Here is a 19,950-nt window from a genome sequence, read left to right as displayed (position 1 = left end):
GGGTGGCGGGCTTTGGAAGGGACGGTCGTGAAGTGACTCATCGCCATCTAAACAAATACTGTACATTATCTCACACATTTCTTTCTTGAGTAGTAAACACATTGAGGAATATATTTTTTAAAATAACAACGTTTTTTGTGGGGGGAGAAAGAGCATTGTTTTTTTACGTCCCTTTCATATGGTGAAATTCTTTAAAATAAAAGCCCTGACACTCAGTTCAGTGCTCTCTCGCCTCGCCGCCCGGGCACGCCCCTCTTGACGTTTCATTTCACCGGCTTGTCATTGGTCAGTTTCTGAAACGCTTGGCGCGCTTGTAGAAGATGCACGAACTCTGTCAAAACATTTTTGCTAGCTCCAGCCAGCCTCCAACTAGTCATTGAACTAAAACCGGTGAGTATTTGTATTTCTTGTTTTAACTATTCAACGGTTAAGTGTCACGATCGTTTCTAACCAACATAATCGACAACTGACCAGACTAGGAAGTAGCTAGCTAATGCATACTCCATACAATGTAGCTATAGCATAATCATTATTTGCCAAGGCTGACAGTCCCAGACATAACGTTACAATGTAAAATGTCTGTTAGACTCCACTACCTTCAGTTTAGACACAAAGTCCCGTTCTGCCTTCTGCACAAAGTCAGTGATCCAGTCAGGCTCAGCAGAGGAGGATGGAGGATGTTAGACAATGATCTAAAAACCATTGATCTAAAACCCATAGGTAACAGGGTACTCCCAATGTAGTGTCACATCAGTTACCATGTATGGCATTGAGAAAGTCCGGTAACGTTAGTTTAACTGAGAATTCTCAACTCCTTGATATGATAATGCTCAGCTTACAACAGTTCTGCTACGAAAAAAAGTACCTAGCTAGCTCTAAATATGCATTTCACGTTCTAGAGTTTATATAGTACAGGTAATTACAACTGAGTTTGTCAGTGTTCTAACCCACAGGCAGCAAGAGCATTATTAGCAGTGATGGAAGAGGCTGGTGCCCCCCACTTCCCCTTCCCCTACCAGCCATACCCCATCCAGGAGCAGTTCATGCAGGCCCTGTATGGGGCACTGGAGCACGGCAAAGTCGGCATCTTTGAGAGCCCTACTGGAACGGTGTGTGTGTTCATATCTGTGTAATAATGTGTGTGTCTATCTGCCTCAGTCTGTGTATTAATATATTGTTGTTCCAGGGCAAGTCTCTGAGTCTGATCTGTGGAGCTCTGAGCTGGCTGAGGGACCATGAGGAGAAGAGGAGACAGGAGGCAGACAGACTGCTGCAGGGGGATGGAGGTACATCTCTCTCCATCTCCTCATCCCTCTCTACCACATCATCCTCCACCCCGTCATCCTCCTCTGCTGAGCCTGACTGGATCACTGACTTTGTGCAGAAGAAGGCAGAACGGGACTTTGTGTCTAAACTGAAGGTAGTGGAGTATATATATGTGTGTGTATGTGGTGTGTGGAGGTTGGGGGGGGTGTCTTTGAGGTAGTTTGGTGTGACATGTGTTTACAGAATGTTAGCATCACTCTGTGTTTCTGTATCTTTGTGTGTGTGTGTGTGTGTCAGGATGAAGAGCTGCGGAGGAAGAAGAGGGAGGAACACCTGGAAATGATCAGAAACAACTCTCAGCTGAAATCCGCCCTGAAGAGAAAGGTAGAGCATAACATTCTGATACCTAGTAGAGTATACCTGTATACAGTAACAGCTTAAATGTTGTGTGTATATGTAGAGCTGTGAGGATGATGAGGCAGTGAAGCTGCTGCAGCTCAGTAAGGACCCCCAGGAGGAGGAGGAGCTAAACAACCCTGAGGAGGAGCTTATTGTGGCTGAGTATGAGAGCGATGACGAATCAAAGACCAAGAACAAGTAAGGACAACCCAATTACTAGGCCACAATTGAGTATAGCTTAATGAAATAGTATAGTGTTTCAATTTGACAACATAATGACACCCCTGTCTCAACTCGACAGGTTCTGTGGTGGTGATGATGAAGATGACTTGGTGGAGGAGCACGTCACCAAGGTATATTTGGGATTTTTAGGTTATTTCTCTTATGTAGAATTTTGTCCTCGGTCAACACCACTTAGTGTGTGTGCACGCGTGTTTCATCAGATCTACTACTGCAGCCGTACACACTCCCAGCTGGCTCAGTTTATCCATGAGGTACAGAAGAGTCCCTTCAGCCCGGACATCAGCCTGGTCCCACTGGGGTCCCGACAGGTACACATACACACACACACCGGTCTTTACACATTCTTTCCATTCCTGTAGATCCTGTGTATTAATGAGCTGTGTCCGTGTAGAATATGTGTGTAAATGAGGAGGTGCGTCGGCTGGGAAGCGTCCAGCGTATCAACGACCGCTGTATGGAAATGCAGAAGAACAAACACGGTGAGAACATATGCTCCCAGAATGAATGGGGCCTTATCGCAATGCTGACTCAACAAAATATGGTTTTTCGGTATCTCAGTAAGGGAATTCATATTCAAAAACTGTCTTGGTGAATCAACTACAGTTAAGGAAAGTCATATACATTTATTTTAAAGAACTGTAGGCCTGTCGCATTGCTCTCTTTTCTCAAAAATGTCCTCTCTTTCTCTCCTGTATTCTCTTTCGCTCTCTTTCAGACCAGCGTCCGAAGGAAGTGGAGGGTGGTAAGAGGAAGAGGGGTGTGTCTAAGGCGGTGTGTCCGTACGTAGGGGCTCAGGGGCTGCAGACACTGAGGGATGCAGTGTTGGGGGCGGTACGAGACATAGAACAGCTGCTCAGCCTGGCCAGAGAAACACGCTCCTGTCCCTACTACGCTACACGCCTCGCTATACCCCCCGCACAGGTACACACCATCACACACCTTTTCCCTCAAATGATTATGGTATTACGTTGTGAGACCCTGGTCTTTGACATATGTGTGTGTATAGCTGGTGGTGCTGCCCTATCAGACAGTACTTCATGAGGGGACGAGGAGAGCATCGGGGGTGCAGCTCAAAGGACAGGTTAACCATGCTTAAAACACACACCTTTGAAAATGAATATTTTAGCTTTCAATAGTCCACCGTGTATTTCGCCCTTGTGCTATCTCTACCTATTGTACAATGTATTGAGCTGTTTAACCTGTTTGATTTGATTGGTTTAGGTGCTGATTATAGATGAGGCTCACAACCTCAGTGATGTTCTCTCCTGTATACACAGCTCAGAACTAACTGGAGCACAGGTACACACACACACACACACACACACAATAACTGTAGTTTGTCAATGTGTCTGTGGTAGAATAACATTTGTTGCTGTCTATATTGTTTAATGAAATTTTATACTGTGTCCAGCTATGCCGTGCACACTCCCAGCTTGCACAGTACTCTGAACGCTACAGGTAAAAACACACACACACACACACACACACACACACACACACACACACCGGTGTCTGATTGTGTGTGTGTAACAGGAGTCGACTGAAGGCCAAGAACCTGATGTACATTAAACAGATCCTTTTTGTGGTGGAGGGGCTGGTGCGTGTGCTGGGAGGTAAGTGTGTGTACGTGTGCCCTGTGAAAAAGAGCCAGAACAAGATACCTATATACAGTGCATTCGGAAAGTATTCAGACCCCTTCACTTTTTCCGCATTTTGTTACGTTACAGCCTTATTCTAAAATTGATTACATAGATTCTTTCCCCCTCATCAATCTACACACAATACACCATAATGACAAAGCAAAAACAGGTGTTTGCAAATTTATAAAAATAAAAAAACAACTGAAGTATCACATTTACATAAGTATTCAGACCCTTTACTCAGTACTTTGTTGATGCACCTTTGGCAACGATTACAGCTTCAAGTCTTCTTGGGTATGACGCTATAAGCTTGGCACACCTGTATTTGTGGAGTTTCTCCCATTCTTCTCTGCAGATCCTCTCAAGCTCTTTCAGGTTGGATGGGGAGCGTCACTGCACAGCTATTTTCAGGTCTCTCCAGAGATGTCCGATCGGGTTCAAGTCTGGGCTCTGCCTGGGCCACCCAAGGACATTCAGAGACTTGTCCCAAAGCCACTCCTGCGTTGTCTTGGCTGTGTGCTTAGGGTCGTTGTCCTGTTGGAAGGTGAACCTTTGCCCCAGTCTGAGGTCCTAATCGCTCTGGAGCAGGTTTTCATCAAGGATCTCACTGTACTTTGCTCCGTTCATCTTTCCCTTGATCCTGACTAGTCTCCCACTCCCTGCTGCTGAAAAACATCAGCACAGCATGATGCTGCCACCACCATGCTTCACCGTAGAGATGGTGCCAGGTTTCCTCCAGACGTGACGCTTGGCATTCAGGCCAAAGAGTTCAATCTTGGTTTCATCAGATCAGAGAATCTTGTTTCCCATGGTCTGAGAGTTTTTAGGTGCCTTTTGGCAAACACCAAGCGGGCTGTCATTAGCCTTTTACTGAGGAGTGGCTTCCATTTGGCCACTCTACCATAAAGACCTGATTGGTGGAGTGCTGCAGAGATGGTTGTCCTTCTGGAACGTTCTCCCATCTCCACAGAGGAACTCTGGAGCTCTGTCAGAGTGAGCTTCGGGTTCTTAGTCACCTCCCTGACCATGGCCCTTCTCCCCCGATAGCTCAGTTTGGCCGGGCGGCCAGCTCTAGGACGAGTCTTGGTGGTTCAAAACTTATCCATTTAAGAATGATGTAGGCCACTGTGTTCTTGGGGACCATCAATTCTGCAGAAATGTTTTGGTATTCCTTCTCCAGATCTGTGCCTCGACACAATCCTTTCTCTGAGCTCTACGGACAATTCCTTTGACCTCATGGATTGGTTTTTGCTCTAAGATGCACTGTCAGCTGTGTGACCTTTATATTGACAGGTGTATGCCTTTCCAAATCATGTCCCATCAATTGAATTTACCACAAGTGGACTCAAATGAAGTTGTAGATACATCTCAAGGATGACCAATGGAAACAGGATGTACCTGAGCTCAATTTCGAGTCTCATAGCAAAGGGTCTGAATACATACAGTACCAGTCAAACGTTTGGACACACCTACTCATTAAAGGGTTTTTCTTTATTTTTACTATTTTCTACATTGTAAAATCATAGTGAAGACATCAAAACTATGAAATAACACATGGAATCATGTAGTAACCAAAAAAGTGTTAAACAAATCAAAATATATTTGAGATTCTTCAAAGTAGCCACCCTTTGCCTTGATGACAGCTTTGCACACTCTTGGCATTATCTCAACCAGCTCCACCTGGAATGCTTTTCCAACAGTCTTGAAGGAGTTCCTACATATGCTGAGCACTTGTTGGCTGCTTTTCCTTCACTCTGCGGTCCAACTCATCCCAAACCATCTCAATTGGGTTGAGGTTGAGTGAATGTGGAGGCCAGGTCATCTGATGCAGCACTCCATTACTCTCCTTCTTGGTCAAATAGCCCTAACACAGCCTGGAGGTGTGTTGGGTCATTGTCCTGTTGAAAAACAAATGATAGCGCAAACCAGATGGGATGGCGTATCGCTGCAGAACGCTGTGGTAGCCATGCTGGTTAAGTGTGCCTTGCATTCTAAATAAATCAGACAGTGTCACCAGCATCATCACACCTCCTCCTCCATGCCTCACGGTTGGAACCACACATGCAGAGATCATCCGTTCACCTACTCTGCGTCTCACAAAGACATGGCAATTGCAACCAAAAATCTCTAATTTGGACTAATCAGACCAAAGGACAGATTTCCACCGGTCTAATGTCCATTGCTCGTGTTTCTTAGCCCAAGCAAGTCTCTTCTTCTTATTGGTTTCTTTTAGTAGTGTTTTTTGTTGTTGCAGCAATTCGCCCATGAAGGCCTGATTCACTAAGTCTCCTCTGAACAGTTGATGTTGAGATGTGTCAGGAAGCTGGTTGAGAGAATGCCAAGAGTGTGCAAAGAGTGGCTACTTTAAAGAATCCCAAATATAAAATATATTTTGATTTGTTTAACACTTTTTTTTGGTTACTCCAGGATTCCATATGTGTTTTTTCATAGCTTTGATGTCTTCACTGTTATTTTACAATGTAGAAAATAGTAAAAAAATAAAAACCATGGAATGAGTAGGTGTGTCCAAACGTTTGACTGGTACTGTATGTAAATAAGGTATTTTTGTTTTTTATTTTTAATACATTTGCAAACATTTCTAAAAACCTGTTTTCGCTTTGTCATTATAGGGTATTGTGTGTAGATTGATGAGGATATCTTTGTTTAATCCATTTTAGAATAAGGCTGTAACGTAACAAAATGTGGAAAAGGGGAAGGGGTCTGAACACTTTCCAAATGCACTGTATATGGTAATAGCTCTATCAGTACTCTGAACGCCTTCTGTTAGGCTAAGTGGAGTTTAAAACATATTAGATACAAAACCATGTTATATCTATATTGTCTTTAGGTAAGGTGGGGCAGAATCCACACAGCCAGATTACTCAGCCAGGTAAGAACACACACACAAAACACACAAAACACACACTATAGTGACCTTCCCCTCACTTTGTCTCCCAGCAACCGAACTGCTGACCATCAACAACTTCCTGTTCAAGGCTCAGATAGACAACATCAACCTCTTCAAGGTAACCACGACCACAACTAGACCACAACCTACTGCGATTGGCATAGAAATTGGTGAAGGGATTGATGGATTTGATGGTTATTGGTGATAAATTGCTTTGCTTCCTTCTCTTTGTCTCTCTATGAAGGTACAGCGATACTTTGAGAAGAGTATGATCAGCAGAAAGGTAAGTGTAGTGTGTGTGTGTGTGTGTGTGTGTGTGTGTGTGTGTGTGTTTTTCTAATGTTGTTTGTTCTCTCTAGCTGTGTGGCTTCATAGAAAAGTATGCAGGTACAGGTGTGACGTCACACACACAAACCACACAGACACAGTCTGCCAACAAAGAGAACCGTCGGACTGAAGGCCTGAACCGCTACCTACAGACACTGCAGAGCAGCCAACAGCCTGACATAGGTAAGCACACACACACTAGGAATGTCACCTTATAAAATGTTGACGGTATTGTGATGAACCAAGCTACCTGATGTACGAAATACGGACTGTCACCATGTTTAAGGTGCAAGGACTGCCTAACAGAGACACTCTCTCTCTGTTCCCCTCTCTCTCTCTCTCTCCTGTAGAGTCACCTTCAGGCCAGCAGGGAGCAGCAGAGGACAGGGAGCTGGCAGCATCCCCTATGATGCAGGTAGAGGGCTTCTTCATGGCTCTCACCAACACCAACACTGATGGACGTATGGTGCTACAAACTCAAGGTACACACACACACACCAACTTCTCTGTTGAGCAGAAACTAGTTTCTCCCAACATTTCTCCCAACACGCTATTACCTCTCTTTCTCTCCAGGTAGTGTAGCGGTGAGTAGTATGAAGTTCCTCCTGTTGAACCCAGCGGTCCACTTTTCTCAGGTGCTGAAGGACTGTAGAGCTGTCATCATCGCTGGAGGAACCATGCAGCCTGTAAGAACACACACATGCACTCATTCTTATCTTCATCCCCTGTGATGACCTGGGCAAATTAAAGTCAAGACAACTACTCTGTGCCTCTGTGTCTAGGTGTCTGACTTTAAGCAGGAGCTGTTGTTCTCTGCTGGTGTTGAAGCGGAGCGCATCATAGAGTTCTCCTGTGGTGAGTACCCTAAGATACTGCACCCTGGGATAGATCTGGGAGGACTGGGGGTAGTTAGCTAGAATAAGAGAGCAGGTTAAAGGTCAGTGTTACAGTGATAATAAACCATAAAGTCATTTCTCATTGAACACAGATACTAATTGGTCCTAGCTGAGAAGCTCCTGGTTTGGACAAACTGAATGTGTGTATGTGTGTTTGGCAGGTCATGTGATTCCTCCAGAGAATATCCTACCCATAGTGCTGTGCAGTGGCCCGTCTGGTCAGGAGCTGGAGTTCACCTTCCAGAACAGAGACACACCACGCATGGTTACACACACACCTTTTAAAACGGCATTATGCCATTCTGAGAAGCCAATGTTAATGCTAATGGCGGAGGGGAGTGTAAGGTGTATGTGTTTGTGTGTGTAGATGGAGGAGACTGGCCGTGTGCTGTCTAACCTGTGTAACGTGGTGCCAGGAGGCGTGGTGTGTTTCTTCCCCTCCTACGATTACTCCAGAAGGATTCTGGAACACTGGGAGGCCAGCGGAGTCCTGACACGCCTCTCTAGCAAGAAGAAGGTACACATACCATCTTGCTATCAAGTATATATGTTTCTCTCTTGAAAGTCCATATATTCAGTGTGTGTTTCTCTCAGATCTTCCAGGAGCCAAAGAAAGCCAACCAGGTAGAAAAGGTGCTCAATGAGTTCTCACGCACAATCCAGGTGAGACACAAAACAAACTAGCATCACTTGAAATGACTACAAAACACCTCATCTCACCTTTTTGAGATTTAAACATCAGATAAAGATATTGCTTATTGGAAAGCTTGTTGAATGACTCTCTCTCTCTCAGAGGTGTGCTGTGGATGGGGGTACACTCTCTGGAGCGTTGCTGTTCTCTGTGGTCGGGGGAAAGATGAGCGAGGGTATCAACTTCTCAGACGACCTAGGCAGGTGTGTGTGTTACAGATCTCTCATTTGTAGACTTTCTCATTGTGAAAACATCAGTTGTTTGTTTCTTGGATAAGACTGTGTATGTCAGCGGTAGGTAACTAGATTCAGTCGCTGGCCGATTGTTGTCAGAGCGGATGGTCAGCGGAACATAATGGTAGTAGTTGTGGTCAATTTGTAGTGTACAAATTAAGCCCAAAGAAACATTGTATTTGAAAAGAACAATAATGTCATACCTTTATTACATTTACATGATCATATACAGTGCATTCGTAAAGTATTCAGACCCCTTGACTTTTTCCACATTTTATGTTACAGCCTTATTCTAAAATTGATTAAATAAATGTTTTCCCTCAATCTACACACAATACCCCATAATGACAAATCAAAGTTTTTTTTTTTGTGTATTTTTGTTTTTGCAAATGTATTAAAAATGTAAAACAGATACCTTATTTACATAAGTATTCAGGCCCTTTGCTATGAGACTCGAGGCACAGATTTTGTCGAGGCACAGATCTGTGGAAGGGTACCAAAACATTTCTGCAGCATTGAAGTTCCCCAAGAACACAGTGGCCTCCATCATTCTTAAATGGAAGAAGTTTGGAACCACCAAGACTCTTCATAGAGCTGGCCGCCCGGCCAAACTGAGCAATCGAGGGAGAAGGGCCTTGGTCAGGGAGGTGATCAAGAACCCGTTGGGCACTCATACAGAGCTCTAGAGTTCCTCTGCGGAGATGGGAGAACCTTCCAGAAGGACAAACATCTCTGCAGCACTCCACCAATCAGGCCTTTGTGGTAGAGTGGCCAGACAGAAGACACTCCTCAGTAAAAGGCCGCTTGGAGTTTGAGAAACAGGATTCTCTGGTCTGATAAAACCAAGATTGAACTCTTTGGCCTGATTGCCAAGCGTCACGTCTGGAGGAAACCTGGCACCAACCCTACGTTGAAGCGTGGTGGCAGCATCATGCTGTGGGGATGTTTTTCAGCGGCAGGGACTTGGAGACTAGTCAGGATCAAGGGAAAGATGAATAGAGCAAAGTACAGTGAGATCCTTGATGAAAACCTGCTCCAGAGCGATTAGGACCTCAGACTGGGGCCGAAGGTTCACCTTCCTACAGAACAACGACCCTAAGCACACAGCCAAGACAATGCAGGAGTGACTTAGGGAAAAGTCTCTGAATGTCCTTGAGTTGCCCAGACTTGAACCCGATCGAACATCTCTGGAGAGACCTGAAAATAGCTTGTCAGTGACACTCCCCATCCAACCTGACAGAGCTTGAGAGAATCTGCAGAGAATGGGAGAAACTCCCCAAATTCAAGTGTGCCAAGCTTATAGGGTCATACCCAAGAAAACTTGAGGCTGTAATCGCTGCCCAAGGTGCTTCAACAAAGTACAGAGTAAAGGGTCTGAATACTTATGTAAATGTATTTAAATCGTTTTTATTATTCTAAACCTATTTTTGCGTTGTTATTATGGGGTATTGTGTGTAGATTGATGAGAAAATAAACAATTTAATATATTTTAGAATAAGGCTGTAACGTAACAAAATGTGTAAAAAGTCAAGGGGTCTGAACACTTTCCGAAGGCACGTCCTTTTTTTTTTAATTCATGGGAATACTTGGAAACAGATTTCCTAAAGTAAACTAATTTTAGCTGTAAAATCACCAGGAATTCAGTCTTTCTTGACCCAAAACTAAAATGCCGACCCCAGGTGTATGTTAATAAAATGTTTGTGTGTAGGTGTATTGTGATGGTAGGGATGCCATATCCAAACATCAAGTCTCCAGAGTTAAAGGAGAAGATGGCTTACCTGGACAAGAACCTGGTGAGACGGAAAACACGCGCATACACATTTTCTGGTATTCATTTAACATTCTCACCCTTCTCATAGGGGCCGATTCTAACTTAGGAATTTATGCCTTTCCTAAACAATTAATGCCTTTCCTACCTTATTCAGTCACGTAACGCGCTCTGCAGGCTACCTTGTGCGCTCTGAATACATTTCATTCAACTGCTGAAAACCCTCCCACTCTCAAGGAGTTTTCATTCAATGGGGTTTTCAGTACATTTATCTTAAGCCATCCCTTTAAATATGGTGCACCTTTTAATTAGAATTTTGTCGACAGACTGAATAAAATACATTGAGAGAACAGGTTCACAATATAGGGATCAATTTAAAGAAAGCCATCCATGCATATTCGTCTCCATTTCAGCACCAACTGGTAGATAAAAGAACAATCTCATTTTGTAGATTTAGGCCCATTTTAGGGTTAGGAAAGTATGTATGAATCATAAAAACAGTTTAGAGAGCCTTTACACACAAAATACTATATATTGGTGAATAAAAAAAGTGGTTTGATTCATCCTGAAAGTTGTCATATTAAAGTTCAATCCATGAAATATTGGAAAGTGGGGAAAAGTGTACAATAGGGGTTGAACAATAATCCTATAAATGTACTCTAATCCTTACTAATCATGGAACTGTATGACTATGGTCCAGTCGTGGTGAACTGTGCTCCAGGGTTAACCTGCTATGTGTGGTCTGACTTCCATAATGATTCAAATAGGCTACATGTCCCATATTATTGCACACTGTTGCCTAATATGGTCCACTAATGCTAGCGACCCTCAGGAACAACTACACAGACCTGAGAGGAAAGAAAGGTCAACGGAACGGAATGATGCAAAAATACATGTATGTGGGTGGCTCCCGATAGTGGCTAATATTTAACATGATACAAACTGTAAAATAAAACAGAAAAGTCTGGGCATATAATCAAATCATTCTAAAGGTCATACATCAACTCTTTTCCACTTGGAACCGGTAGGTTCGCTAGACCTTATTCATGGTTTCCTTGTGCGTATTACTGCTGGAACAATTGGAGAATTAAGTCGAGGTCAGAATACAGTGTTTCTGTAGACACACTTTCATTTATTCGAGCTCCACCTCAAACAAATCGTGGGTGAATAGCATGCTATTCTCAAGCTTAAGTTCAAGGTCAGAATACGCATAGAGAGAAAAGCGAATGTTTCATTTATGCGCGGTTAACTCGGGTCGGAACCTGGGCCATAGAGATGAATGGAAAGCTCAGTCTATCCTGCATCTATTAATTGTTAGTCTATAGCTTAGGCACACTCACACTCTGTTCTGTTTCAGCCTCACTCTGGTGGGAGAAGTCCAGGCCAGGCTCTGATAGAGAACCTCTGTATGAAGGCTGTCAATCAATCCATAGGTACTCTCTATATTTCTACACCTTCTCAGTTAACTATAGATTAACTATCTATCTATATTTCAAGCTACGTATACCCCTGGCCTAATCAATCACTCTGTACCCCTAATCAAACAATCTTCTGGGGATGACCTAATTTCCTCTCCCCACAGGTAGAGCCATCCGTCACCGTGAAGACTATGCCTGTATCGTTCTGTGTGACCGACGGTACTCCCGACCTGCAACGCTGGCCAAACTCCCCGACTGGATCAGAGCACACACGCACACACACACCAGTTTTGGCCCTGCCTTCGCCGGCCTGAGACGGGTAATACACACACACACACACACACACACACACACCTGCAATGGATAATACACACACACACTATGTCTGTAGAGCACAGGCCCTCTGACCCAACTTCTTCTTTCCTCTTTCTCAGTTCTTTATGGAGAAGAAGAAACAGCAGCAGCTATGAGAGGAAGGGGTAGCAGGTGTTCTGGTGTGTAACGCTGGTCAGAAGAGAGCTACCTCACCTCTCCGATATCCTCGCTCTGGAGACAGGACTTGTGATTGGATTCTCCTCGATTGGAGGGATGTTAAAGCATGATGGTTAAGGCTCTTTGTATGTTTCACACACATACCTCTCCAACAGATCAGTCAACTCTCCAACAGATCAGTCAACTCTCCAACAGATCAGTCAACTCTCCACTGCCAGTATTTTATGCAAAATCATTTTTATTGAATGATGTTCACAACATTCTGATAGAAATGTTGTGCTGCTTTAGTGTGGTGTTAGTTATGTAATTATATTTACGTGTTACTTGATTATACTTTATAACAAACATCTTTACAATGCTGAGATGAGGTCTGACATATCTGCTGTAGTTGTTTGTCCAGTATTCTCTCAATAAGGATCAGTACATTTGTTTATCATCTGGGATGGGCAACTTTGATGGGGGCCACAAAAAAACGGAACTCATGAACAGCTGCAGTGGCTTGTGGGTCTGCTGCTCGAATCCAGGCTGTATCACATCCGACTGTGATTGGGAGTCCCATAGGGCGGCGCATAATTGGCCCGGGGTAGGCCGTCATTGTAAATAAGAATTTGTTCTTAACTGACTTGCCTAGTTAAATAAATGTTTAAAAAAAACAAATATCAACAAGCATTAGTTTCCTTCCTCAGTATTCTGTTCGTTGATTGGCTTAGAGCTAGATGTGCTCAGAGTTCCATTGGTTCTGATTGGCATGTCAGGCCTCCCAGTCGTCCTCGTCTTCAGCGGTTGGCTGATGGGGGGCAGGAAGAGGCGGGATTACATCGGACATCCTAGCGAATGCGCTGCCAGAGCCAGCTGGGCCCTCCCCCGAGTCCCCGCCTACAGGACCCTTACCAGAGATACCTGGGAAACACACGAATGCCACTATCACCAAGACCTAGAAATACTACTACACTACTATCAGAGGGACAATAACCCAGGGGAGATGAGAGAAGAATGGGGGAGGAGAGGAGCGTTCTCACCTTTCCTTCGCATGGCCAACTTATTGAAGAGATCTGACATGAAGTCTCCTCCACTGGCTGCTGCTACCACTGAGAGAGAGGGAGAGGGAACACAATGCAGTGAAGCAGAGATATTACATTTCTATGGTGTTTTTAGTACAGTGGAGAGAGACCAGAGCAGTTACATCTATTGTAGCTACACACATCATAAATAGTTCAGCTAGTGAACAACTAGTAGTCTTTATTTCCTGCTCAGATGAACCCCACTGTTAAATGTTTGAGTGGTCCAGCAACAACTGAACCAGAACTAATGACTGTGGACTCACTCAAAGGTCTTAACACACATGCTCGCTCCCGCTCTCACACAAGCTTGCTCACTCACACACACACAGCAAAGTCTTACAGATAAAAACAGAGTGTAGTTAAATCAGTGCTTTAATGAAGGTAATGTTTATATATCTAAAGGTCATGCAGCCCTGAGCTGTTCTCTATGACTAGTTAGGTAACTGGTTTGGAGTCTGCACACACACACACACACACACACACACACACACACACACACACACTATGCCCCAAATATGCTCTGTAAGTTAAATCAGCAGTTAAAACAATAACAAAGCGTTCTCCCCACCACTGTTTCAGCAAAAAGTGAAGAGATGGGGCTGGAGAAATGTAACCACTCAAATTCAATGACAGCTATGGATGCAAGGACTGACCATCCATGATATCAAAATTATAGCTTTAACTATGTTTTAGATTATACAGTGTTTGTTTATATTTATTTGGTTTACAAACATTGGAGTAAAACAACCTTGTATTTTGGGTTCTGATGGGATACGACAGTTGAACTAAGCTCATGAGGCATTGATAAGTTGTACTCTTTAAGAATCAATGGGTACATATAATTCATTTAGAAGTCCAAAAATGGATGTAGCAACTGCTGATTTCCCCTTTAAACAACTGGAGGCCTGTAGCGATCATTGCTCAGTTGGGACTATAAAATGTTCTCAAAGAGTCACCAGGTTCAAGAGGAGAAATCAAGACACTCATCCACCTCTTCTCCTTTACCTTGTTCCTGCTCCTTCTGGGTTTTTTTCTCCATCTTGCGTTCTTTGACGTTGCGTAGTTTGGCCTTGCCGACGCCTCCAGCGTTGCGTATGGACTCTAGTAGACTGGCCCGGCTGTTTGATTCAACCACCTCGCTGGGAGCGCCCACTACAGGAGCTGGAGGTAAATACACTTTTCAAGAGAAGGAGAGTGTGTTTGTGTATTGTGTGTGTGTATACTGTGTGTGTGTTACCTGTGCTGGCGTCTGCAGGACTATTTACAGGTGGAGGTGGAGGAGGGGGGAGACCAGGGGGAGGGGTGGGGATATGTGTGGGCTCTGGTGGGGGAGGAGGAGGTGGGGGAGGAGGCGGGACTGCAACTTGGAATTGAGAATCTGTAACAAACAAACAAACCAACATTACCAATAGAAACATTTGCCTCATGATATGACTGATTTCCATGGAAACGTCTGTATAATCCACACAACAGAGACAGTCTGTGTACCAGGCATGTCCTCCCCAGAGAAGGAGGGTAGTTCAGGGAAGGTGTGTGTGGGTCCAGAGGGTGCGATGCCGGGCCCCAGGTCTTGGCTGTAGGACAGGTCGTCAGCGATGCCTGGCAGGTCTGGTAGGTAGGAGGGGACGTCTATCTCTGGGACCTGACCCAGGTCTGGAACATAGAAGTAACTCTCTGCTGTCTACAGGGGGACAGATGGAGAGGGAATGAGAGCAGGAGGAAGAAATAAAGTGTAATAAGTTATAGTCACACTTTCACTTGTTAGTATGGTCCATTGAAAAAATATTATAGTCCAAAGACAGCAATGCCACAGGCCTCCAGTTCTTTAGAGAATAGTGTGGGAGTGTGTATACAGTATGTATGGTGTGAGTGTGTGTACCTGTCTCTCCAGCTGTTCTCTCTTGGTTATGGATAGGGGAGCGTCAAATGGTTTCTCTTCCTTCTCTGTCTCCAGAGTGGTGTGTGTTTTAGTCACCGCCCCAGCCAGGGGGTCCAGGAACACATACTTCTTATACCTAAACACATATACAACCAGTTAGAGGAGTGTGTGTGTGTGTGTGTGTGTGTGTGTGTGTGTGTGTGTGTGTGTGTGTGTGTGTGTACTAACAGGTTCTCTGTAGTATTAAACAGCAGCAGGGAGCTGACAGAGGAGATGTTTCGAGGCAGACCGCCCAGCCCCTCTTCGGTCTCATCCTCCGAACGCTTCTTAATGCTCACACACACCGGGTAATAACACAACTTCTCCTAGAGGTGGACAGAGAGAGAGAGGGGTGTAGAACAAGAGAGGACAGATAGTAGATGGGATGAGTCTAGTAAGAACCTCCTTCAGTAAACACAAATGGCCACCAGACATAAACGTGAATTTGCTTTCCATCTCTGTTTTTGTACGAAATGAGAGCCAGTAGCTTTCAATAGAGACAGCCTTGCAGGCGAGACAGAGACAGAGAGAGACAAATTCAAAACCTTCAACAGAATGAATAACTCCCACTCTTTCTCTTTTTGTTATCAGCCTCTGTCTATTTCGCTCTCCCTCACACTCATTCACTCGCTCTCTCTCTCTCTCTCTCTCTAGCTCTCTCTCATCTCTCTCTCTCTCTCTCTCTCTCTGCAGTGCTTGAGGTTTCATAAATAATACATCTCTGAGCCAGGGAAGTGCACAAATCGTTCTCCCCCTCTCAGACACAGCAAAAAATACTCCTGTTCCTGTAAGTTTTTGGTTCCGGCAGCGAGGGAGAACTCAGTGGTGTTCACTATCAATAATGTACAATTTCACTGCTGAGCTAAGGTACACACACACAAAGAACTGCAACGCTGCTGGGTTTTTCACGCTCAACAGTTTCCCGTGTGTATCAAGAATGGTCCAACACCCAAAGGACATCCAGCCAACTTGACACAACTGTGGGAAGCATTGGAGTCAACATGGGCCAGCAACCCAGTGGAGCACTTTAGACACCTTGTAGAGTCCATGTCCCGACGAAGGGCAAAAGGGGAGGGGGGTGCTACTCAATATTAAAATGACCAGCAGGCTGCCAGTTGGGGAACCCTGGGGTAGGGAGTAGTTTCCTGTGGGTAGTTTCAGTCAGGGCTTTTCATTTCATAACAGGTCACATGCACTGAATACAACAGGTGTAGACCTTACCGTGAAATGCTTACTTACCAGCCCTTAACCAACAATGCAGTTCAACAAATAGAGTTAATAAAATATTGACTAAATGAACTAAAAAAAATACAATAAATATGAATCAAAAAGTAACACAAGAAATGTACATAACAGGCAGCAGTAAAAGCCCTGTGGACTCAGCAGACTGTATATCGTGGATGAAAGCCAAAAAGGTATGGTCATATTACATGTATCTAAACAGCTAGGCCTATACTGGTGTAACGCTGCATTTGCTTTATGCATATACCAACTGTAATGGGTAGTTTAGCGGTGTGGAGGAGCCAGTGCTGTCTGTTTCCAAAGTCCTGCAATCTACATGACCTCTGAAAAACACAGGTCCTTTGTACTGAAATGTTTTACAGTAGATCCAAATAACGTTTTGTACATTTGTGTGTATGTGTCTTACCTGCAGGGCCTTGTCGTCAAGGGGTCGTAGTTTGGCCTGTATGCGGTATCGGGGGCGTGTCTGGGAGGCAGGGTCTGTGGCTCCACTGAAGATAGAGGAGTAATCCTGGAGACGCTCTGGAGCTGGATACTTAGCACTGGAGAACACCTACACACACACACACACACACACACACACACACACACACACACACACGACACACACACACACACACACACACACACACACACACACACACACACACACACACACACACACACACACACAAATATAAATCTAAATCTAATAGTGCTTTCAAGTATTGTACTCTCAGAGATCTGCATGTATTGGGAACAGTGATTAGAAGGGGAACATGTGTCAACTCTGTGTGAAGTGTGTGTTACCTTGGTGGCCTTCTTGCTGCCTTTGATCTTGTTGACACGGGCCTGGGCTAGCCTGATCCGATCTGTCACACTCTGCAGCTGACAGCGGTTCCGCTCTACGCTCTCAGACACCCTACACTCACACCAGGGGAAAGTCACAGTATGTGAGTGTGTGTGTTCTGCTGATAAAGTAGTTAAATGTGTGTCATGTATAAACCAGCAGCATCTTAGCTAACAGGCAACACATGTAGAACATGCTATTTTAGGATGACTCACACTCCTCTATCTGTGTCTGTGTGTGTGTGTGTGTGTGTGTGTGTACCTGGTAAAGATGTCAGTAGAGATAGTCTCTAGGTAGAGCAGGGCATCTGCTATCTGGTGAACAGCCTCCTCCCTCCTCAGGTCTGACTGGATCAGAGGCACAGAGTACACCTGACTCTCCAGACACTGCTTCACACTCATCCTACACACACAGAGAGGGAGAGGGAGAGAGACAGTGAGTGAGTGAGTGAGTGAGTGAGTGAGTGAGTGAGTGAGTGAGTGAGTGAGTGAGTGAGTGAGTGAGTGAGTGAGTGAAAGAAAGAAAGAAAGAAAGAAAGAAAGAAAGAAAGAAAGAAAGAAAGAAAGAAAGGAGGGGGGTGCCGAGGGACAAAGGGATCTTGCAAAAGGAACTCTCTCTCTCTCTCTGAAAGCAGATTGCTGTAAGTAGCTAACTAACCTTTCTGACTTTTCACCTACAGGTGCTTCTGAGCTCTCTCTTATTCTTTCTCCCTGGCTCAGCTGACTGTCATGTGATGGGGTTTACCATTTAACCTTAGCTGACGTGACAGCTCTGGTCCTTCCTGGACCTGTCACCTCATACACAGATAAATAACCTGGGAAGTGACAAGCAGTGACAGCCTTAGCAACTCATACTTATAATGATGTCCCATATAACAAAGTTAGCATTGTGTACTGTCCAGTTAGCTAGCTAGCTATAAAGCTAGTGTATCTTCCGTGCAGCGAGATCATGTAAACCTTTTACATCCAGCTCTCGGCGGCCCCAGCCACTGCTGTGCTGGAGTCATCATCTCCCAGGCAACAGCCCTCTCTCTCCGGGTTGTGGACCCAGACAGCTCGGGAGATTGGCACACTCACAGCTGGAGTCAAATAACGTTACTCATTGAGCTATCTTGTTATCGACAATATAATTAAGTAAATATATGTTTCATTGGTCTTACCTGACCATTGACAGCGTGTAGTGTGAACAAGGCCGCAGTTATCTATCTAATAGTTTATTACTCTCCGCTAAAACACAACAACGACTCTGTCTGTCAGACTGTCTACTTCCGCATGGTCGTACCGCGTGACAGGTTCTGTTCCTTAAAGGGACAGTTCACTCACAATACAGACATTGAAGGCTGTGCCAGAGAAATATCTATTGATGTTTCATGCCACATACATTATTTAAGATAACATATATCATAGATGTCTTATACCATATTGTTTTTGTGTTCTACATTCACTGATCCCGACAAGGAATGAAGGACGGAAAAAGCTCTAATTTAAATTATTTGAATAAGCACAACTACTCCATGGCTCGTTGCTGAGAATTCTAATCCCTGTGCAGTTCACAGATGTTTGACTTTATCTATTACTGATGTAGCATCCAGAGGTTCAAACCTCTTGGTGTAATGGCTAAGATTGGACTGAGAGAATCAAGGTCACAGGTTCAAGTCATGGTGGGACGGACTATACGCCATATCTACTACATGGGATGTGAGATCTATCCATCTATCCATGTGTGTGGGAATAGGCGTGTGTGTGTGTGTGTGTGTGTGTGTGTGTGTGTGTGTGTGTGTGTGTGTGTGTGTGTGTGTGTGTGTGTGTGTGTGTGTGTGTTATATCACAGAAGAAAAGCGCTCCTTTCATCTTGTCTACTGCTGCACCATGGAAACCATCTGTCATCTTGTCTACTGCTGCACCATGGAAACCATCTGTCATCTTGTCTACTGCTGCACCATGGAAACCATCTGTCATCTTGTCTCTCTCTCTCTCACACACACGCACGCACGCACGCACACACACAAACAATGCCTTACTATACATGTCAAGACTTTTTGGATTCCCATTCAAAATTCTACCTTCCCCTACCCCTATCTTCTCCTATCCCTAACAATAAACCTTAACCTTAACCTTAAACCTAACTCTTACCCTAACCCTAACCCTAACCTTAACCCTAACCCCTAACCCTAAATGTAACCATAATATGCCTAACTCCCAACCCTAAACCTAACCACTATCCCCTAACCTTAACAATAACCCTAATTCTAACCTTAACCCTAATTTGAACCCTAACCCTAAACCTAACCCCTAAGCCTAAAATATCCTTTTTATAAGTGAGGACCTCAGTTCTCTGAATTTTAGTTGGTTTGCTATTCTTGTGAGGACTTCTGGTACTCACAAGTATTGTAAAATGTGTATACACTTACTCACTCACTCACTCACTCACTCACTCACTCACTCACTCACTCACTCACTCACTCACTCACTCACTCACACACACACACAACACACACACACACACACACACACACACACACACACACACACACACACACACACACACACACACACACACACACACACACACACACACACACAACAGAAATAGTATTGTAATTTATCATTACCAACAAGA

General features: G+C 44.4%; 2 protein-coding genes across 5 annotated transcripts; one reads left to right on the top strand and one right to left on the bottom strand.

Annotated features, from left to right (window-relative positions):
* The first annotated feature begins 108 nt into the window (after positions 1-108).
* Positions 109-12,947, top strand: ddx11 (DEAD/H (Asp-Glu-Ala-Asp/His) box helicase 11). Of its 2 annotated transcripts, none has more exons than XM_082957248.1 (28): positions 109-390; positions 954-1,109; positions 1,187-1,420; positions 1,564-1,650; positions 1,727-1,863; positions 1,967-2,018; positions 2,109-2,216; positions 2,300-2,387; positions 2,624-2,829; positions 2,915-2,989; positions 3,130-3,207; positions 3,320-3,366; positions 3,442-3,521; positions 6,397-6,438; positions 6,507-6,574; positions 6,701-6,739; positions 6,816-6,966; positions 7,134-7,265; positions 7,357-7,469; positions 7,566-7,638; positions 7,841-7,944; positions 8,047-8,196; positions 8,274-8,342; positions 8,473-8,573; positions 10,312-10,396; positions 11,729-11,804; positions 11,954-12,108; positions 12,224-12,947. In XM_082957248.1, the coding sequence occupies exons 2-28, from the start codon at positions 978-980 to the stop codon at positions 12,257-12,259; spliced, it is 2,718 nt and encodes a 905-aa protein (XP_082813374.1). In that variant the 5' UTR covers positions 109-390; positions 954-977; the 3' UTR covers positions 12,260-12,947. The 2 variants fall into 2 exon arrangements, with proteins under 2 accessions (XP_082813374.1, XP_082813375.1); XM_082957249.1 differs by having other exon boundaries at positions 181-390; positions 939-1,109.
* Positions 12,500-18,617, bottom strand: washc1 (WASH complex subunit 1). Of its 3 annotated transcripts, none has more exons than XM_082957250.1 (12): positions 18,491-18,617; positions 18,288-18,409; positions 17,593-17,733; positions 17,292-17,403; positions 16,909-17,055; positions 15,450-15,586; positions 15,222-15,357; positions 14,831-15,023; positions 14,580-14,720; positions 14,348-14,503; positions 13,301-13,369; positions 12,500-13,181 (listed from the first exon to the last, which is right to left on the bottom strand). In XM_082957250.1, the coding sequence occupies exons 2-12, from the start codon at positions 18,338-18,340 to the stop codon at positions 13,033-13,035; spliced, it is 1,434 nt and encodes a 477-aa protein (XP_082813376.1). In that variant the 5' UTR covers positions 18,341-18,409; positions 18,491-18,617; the 3' UTR covers positions 12,500-13,032. The 3 variants fall into 3 exon arrangements, with proteins under 3 accessions (XP_082813376.1, XP_082813377.1, XP_082813378.1); XM_082957251.1 differs by having other exon boundaries at positions 14,348-14,494; XM_082957252.1 differs by lacking the exon at positions 18,288-18,409.
* Positions 18,618-19,950: the final 1,333 nt, after the last annotated feature.

The sequence above is a fragment of the Salmo salar genome, chromosome 10 (assembly GCF_965601325.2).
Source record: "Salmo salar chromosome 10, fSalSal1, whole genome shotgun sequence".
Lineage (NCBI taxonomy): Eukaryota > Metazoa > Chordata > Actinopteri > Salmoniformes > Salmonidae > Salmo > Salmo salar.
The sequence above is the reverse complement of the archived record's forward strand: the minus strand, read 5'-3'. Positions and strand labels throughout refer to the sequence as shown.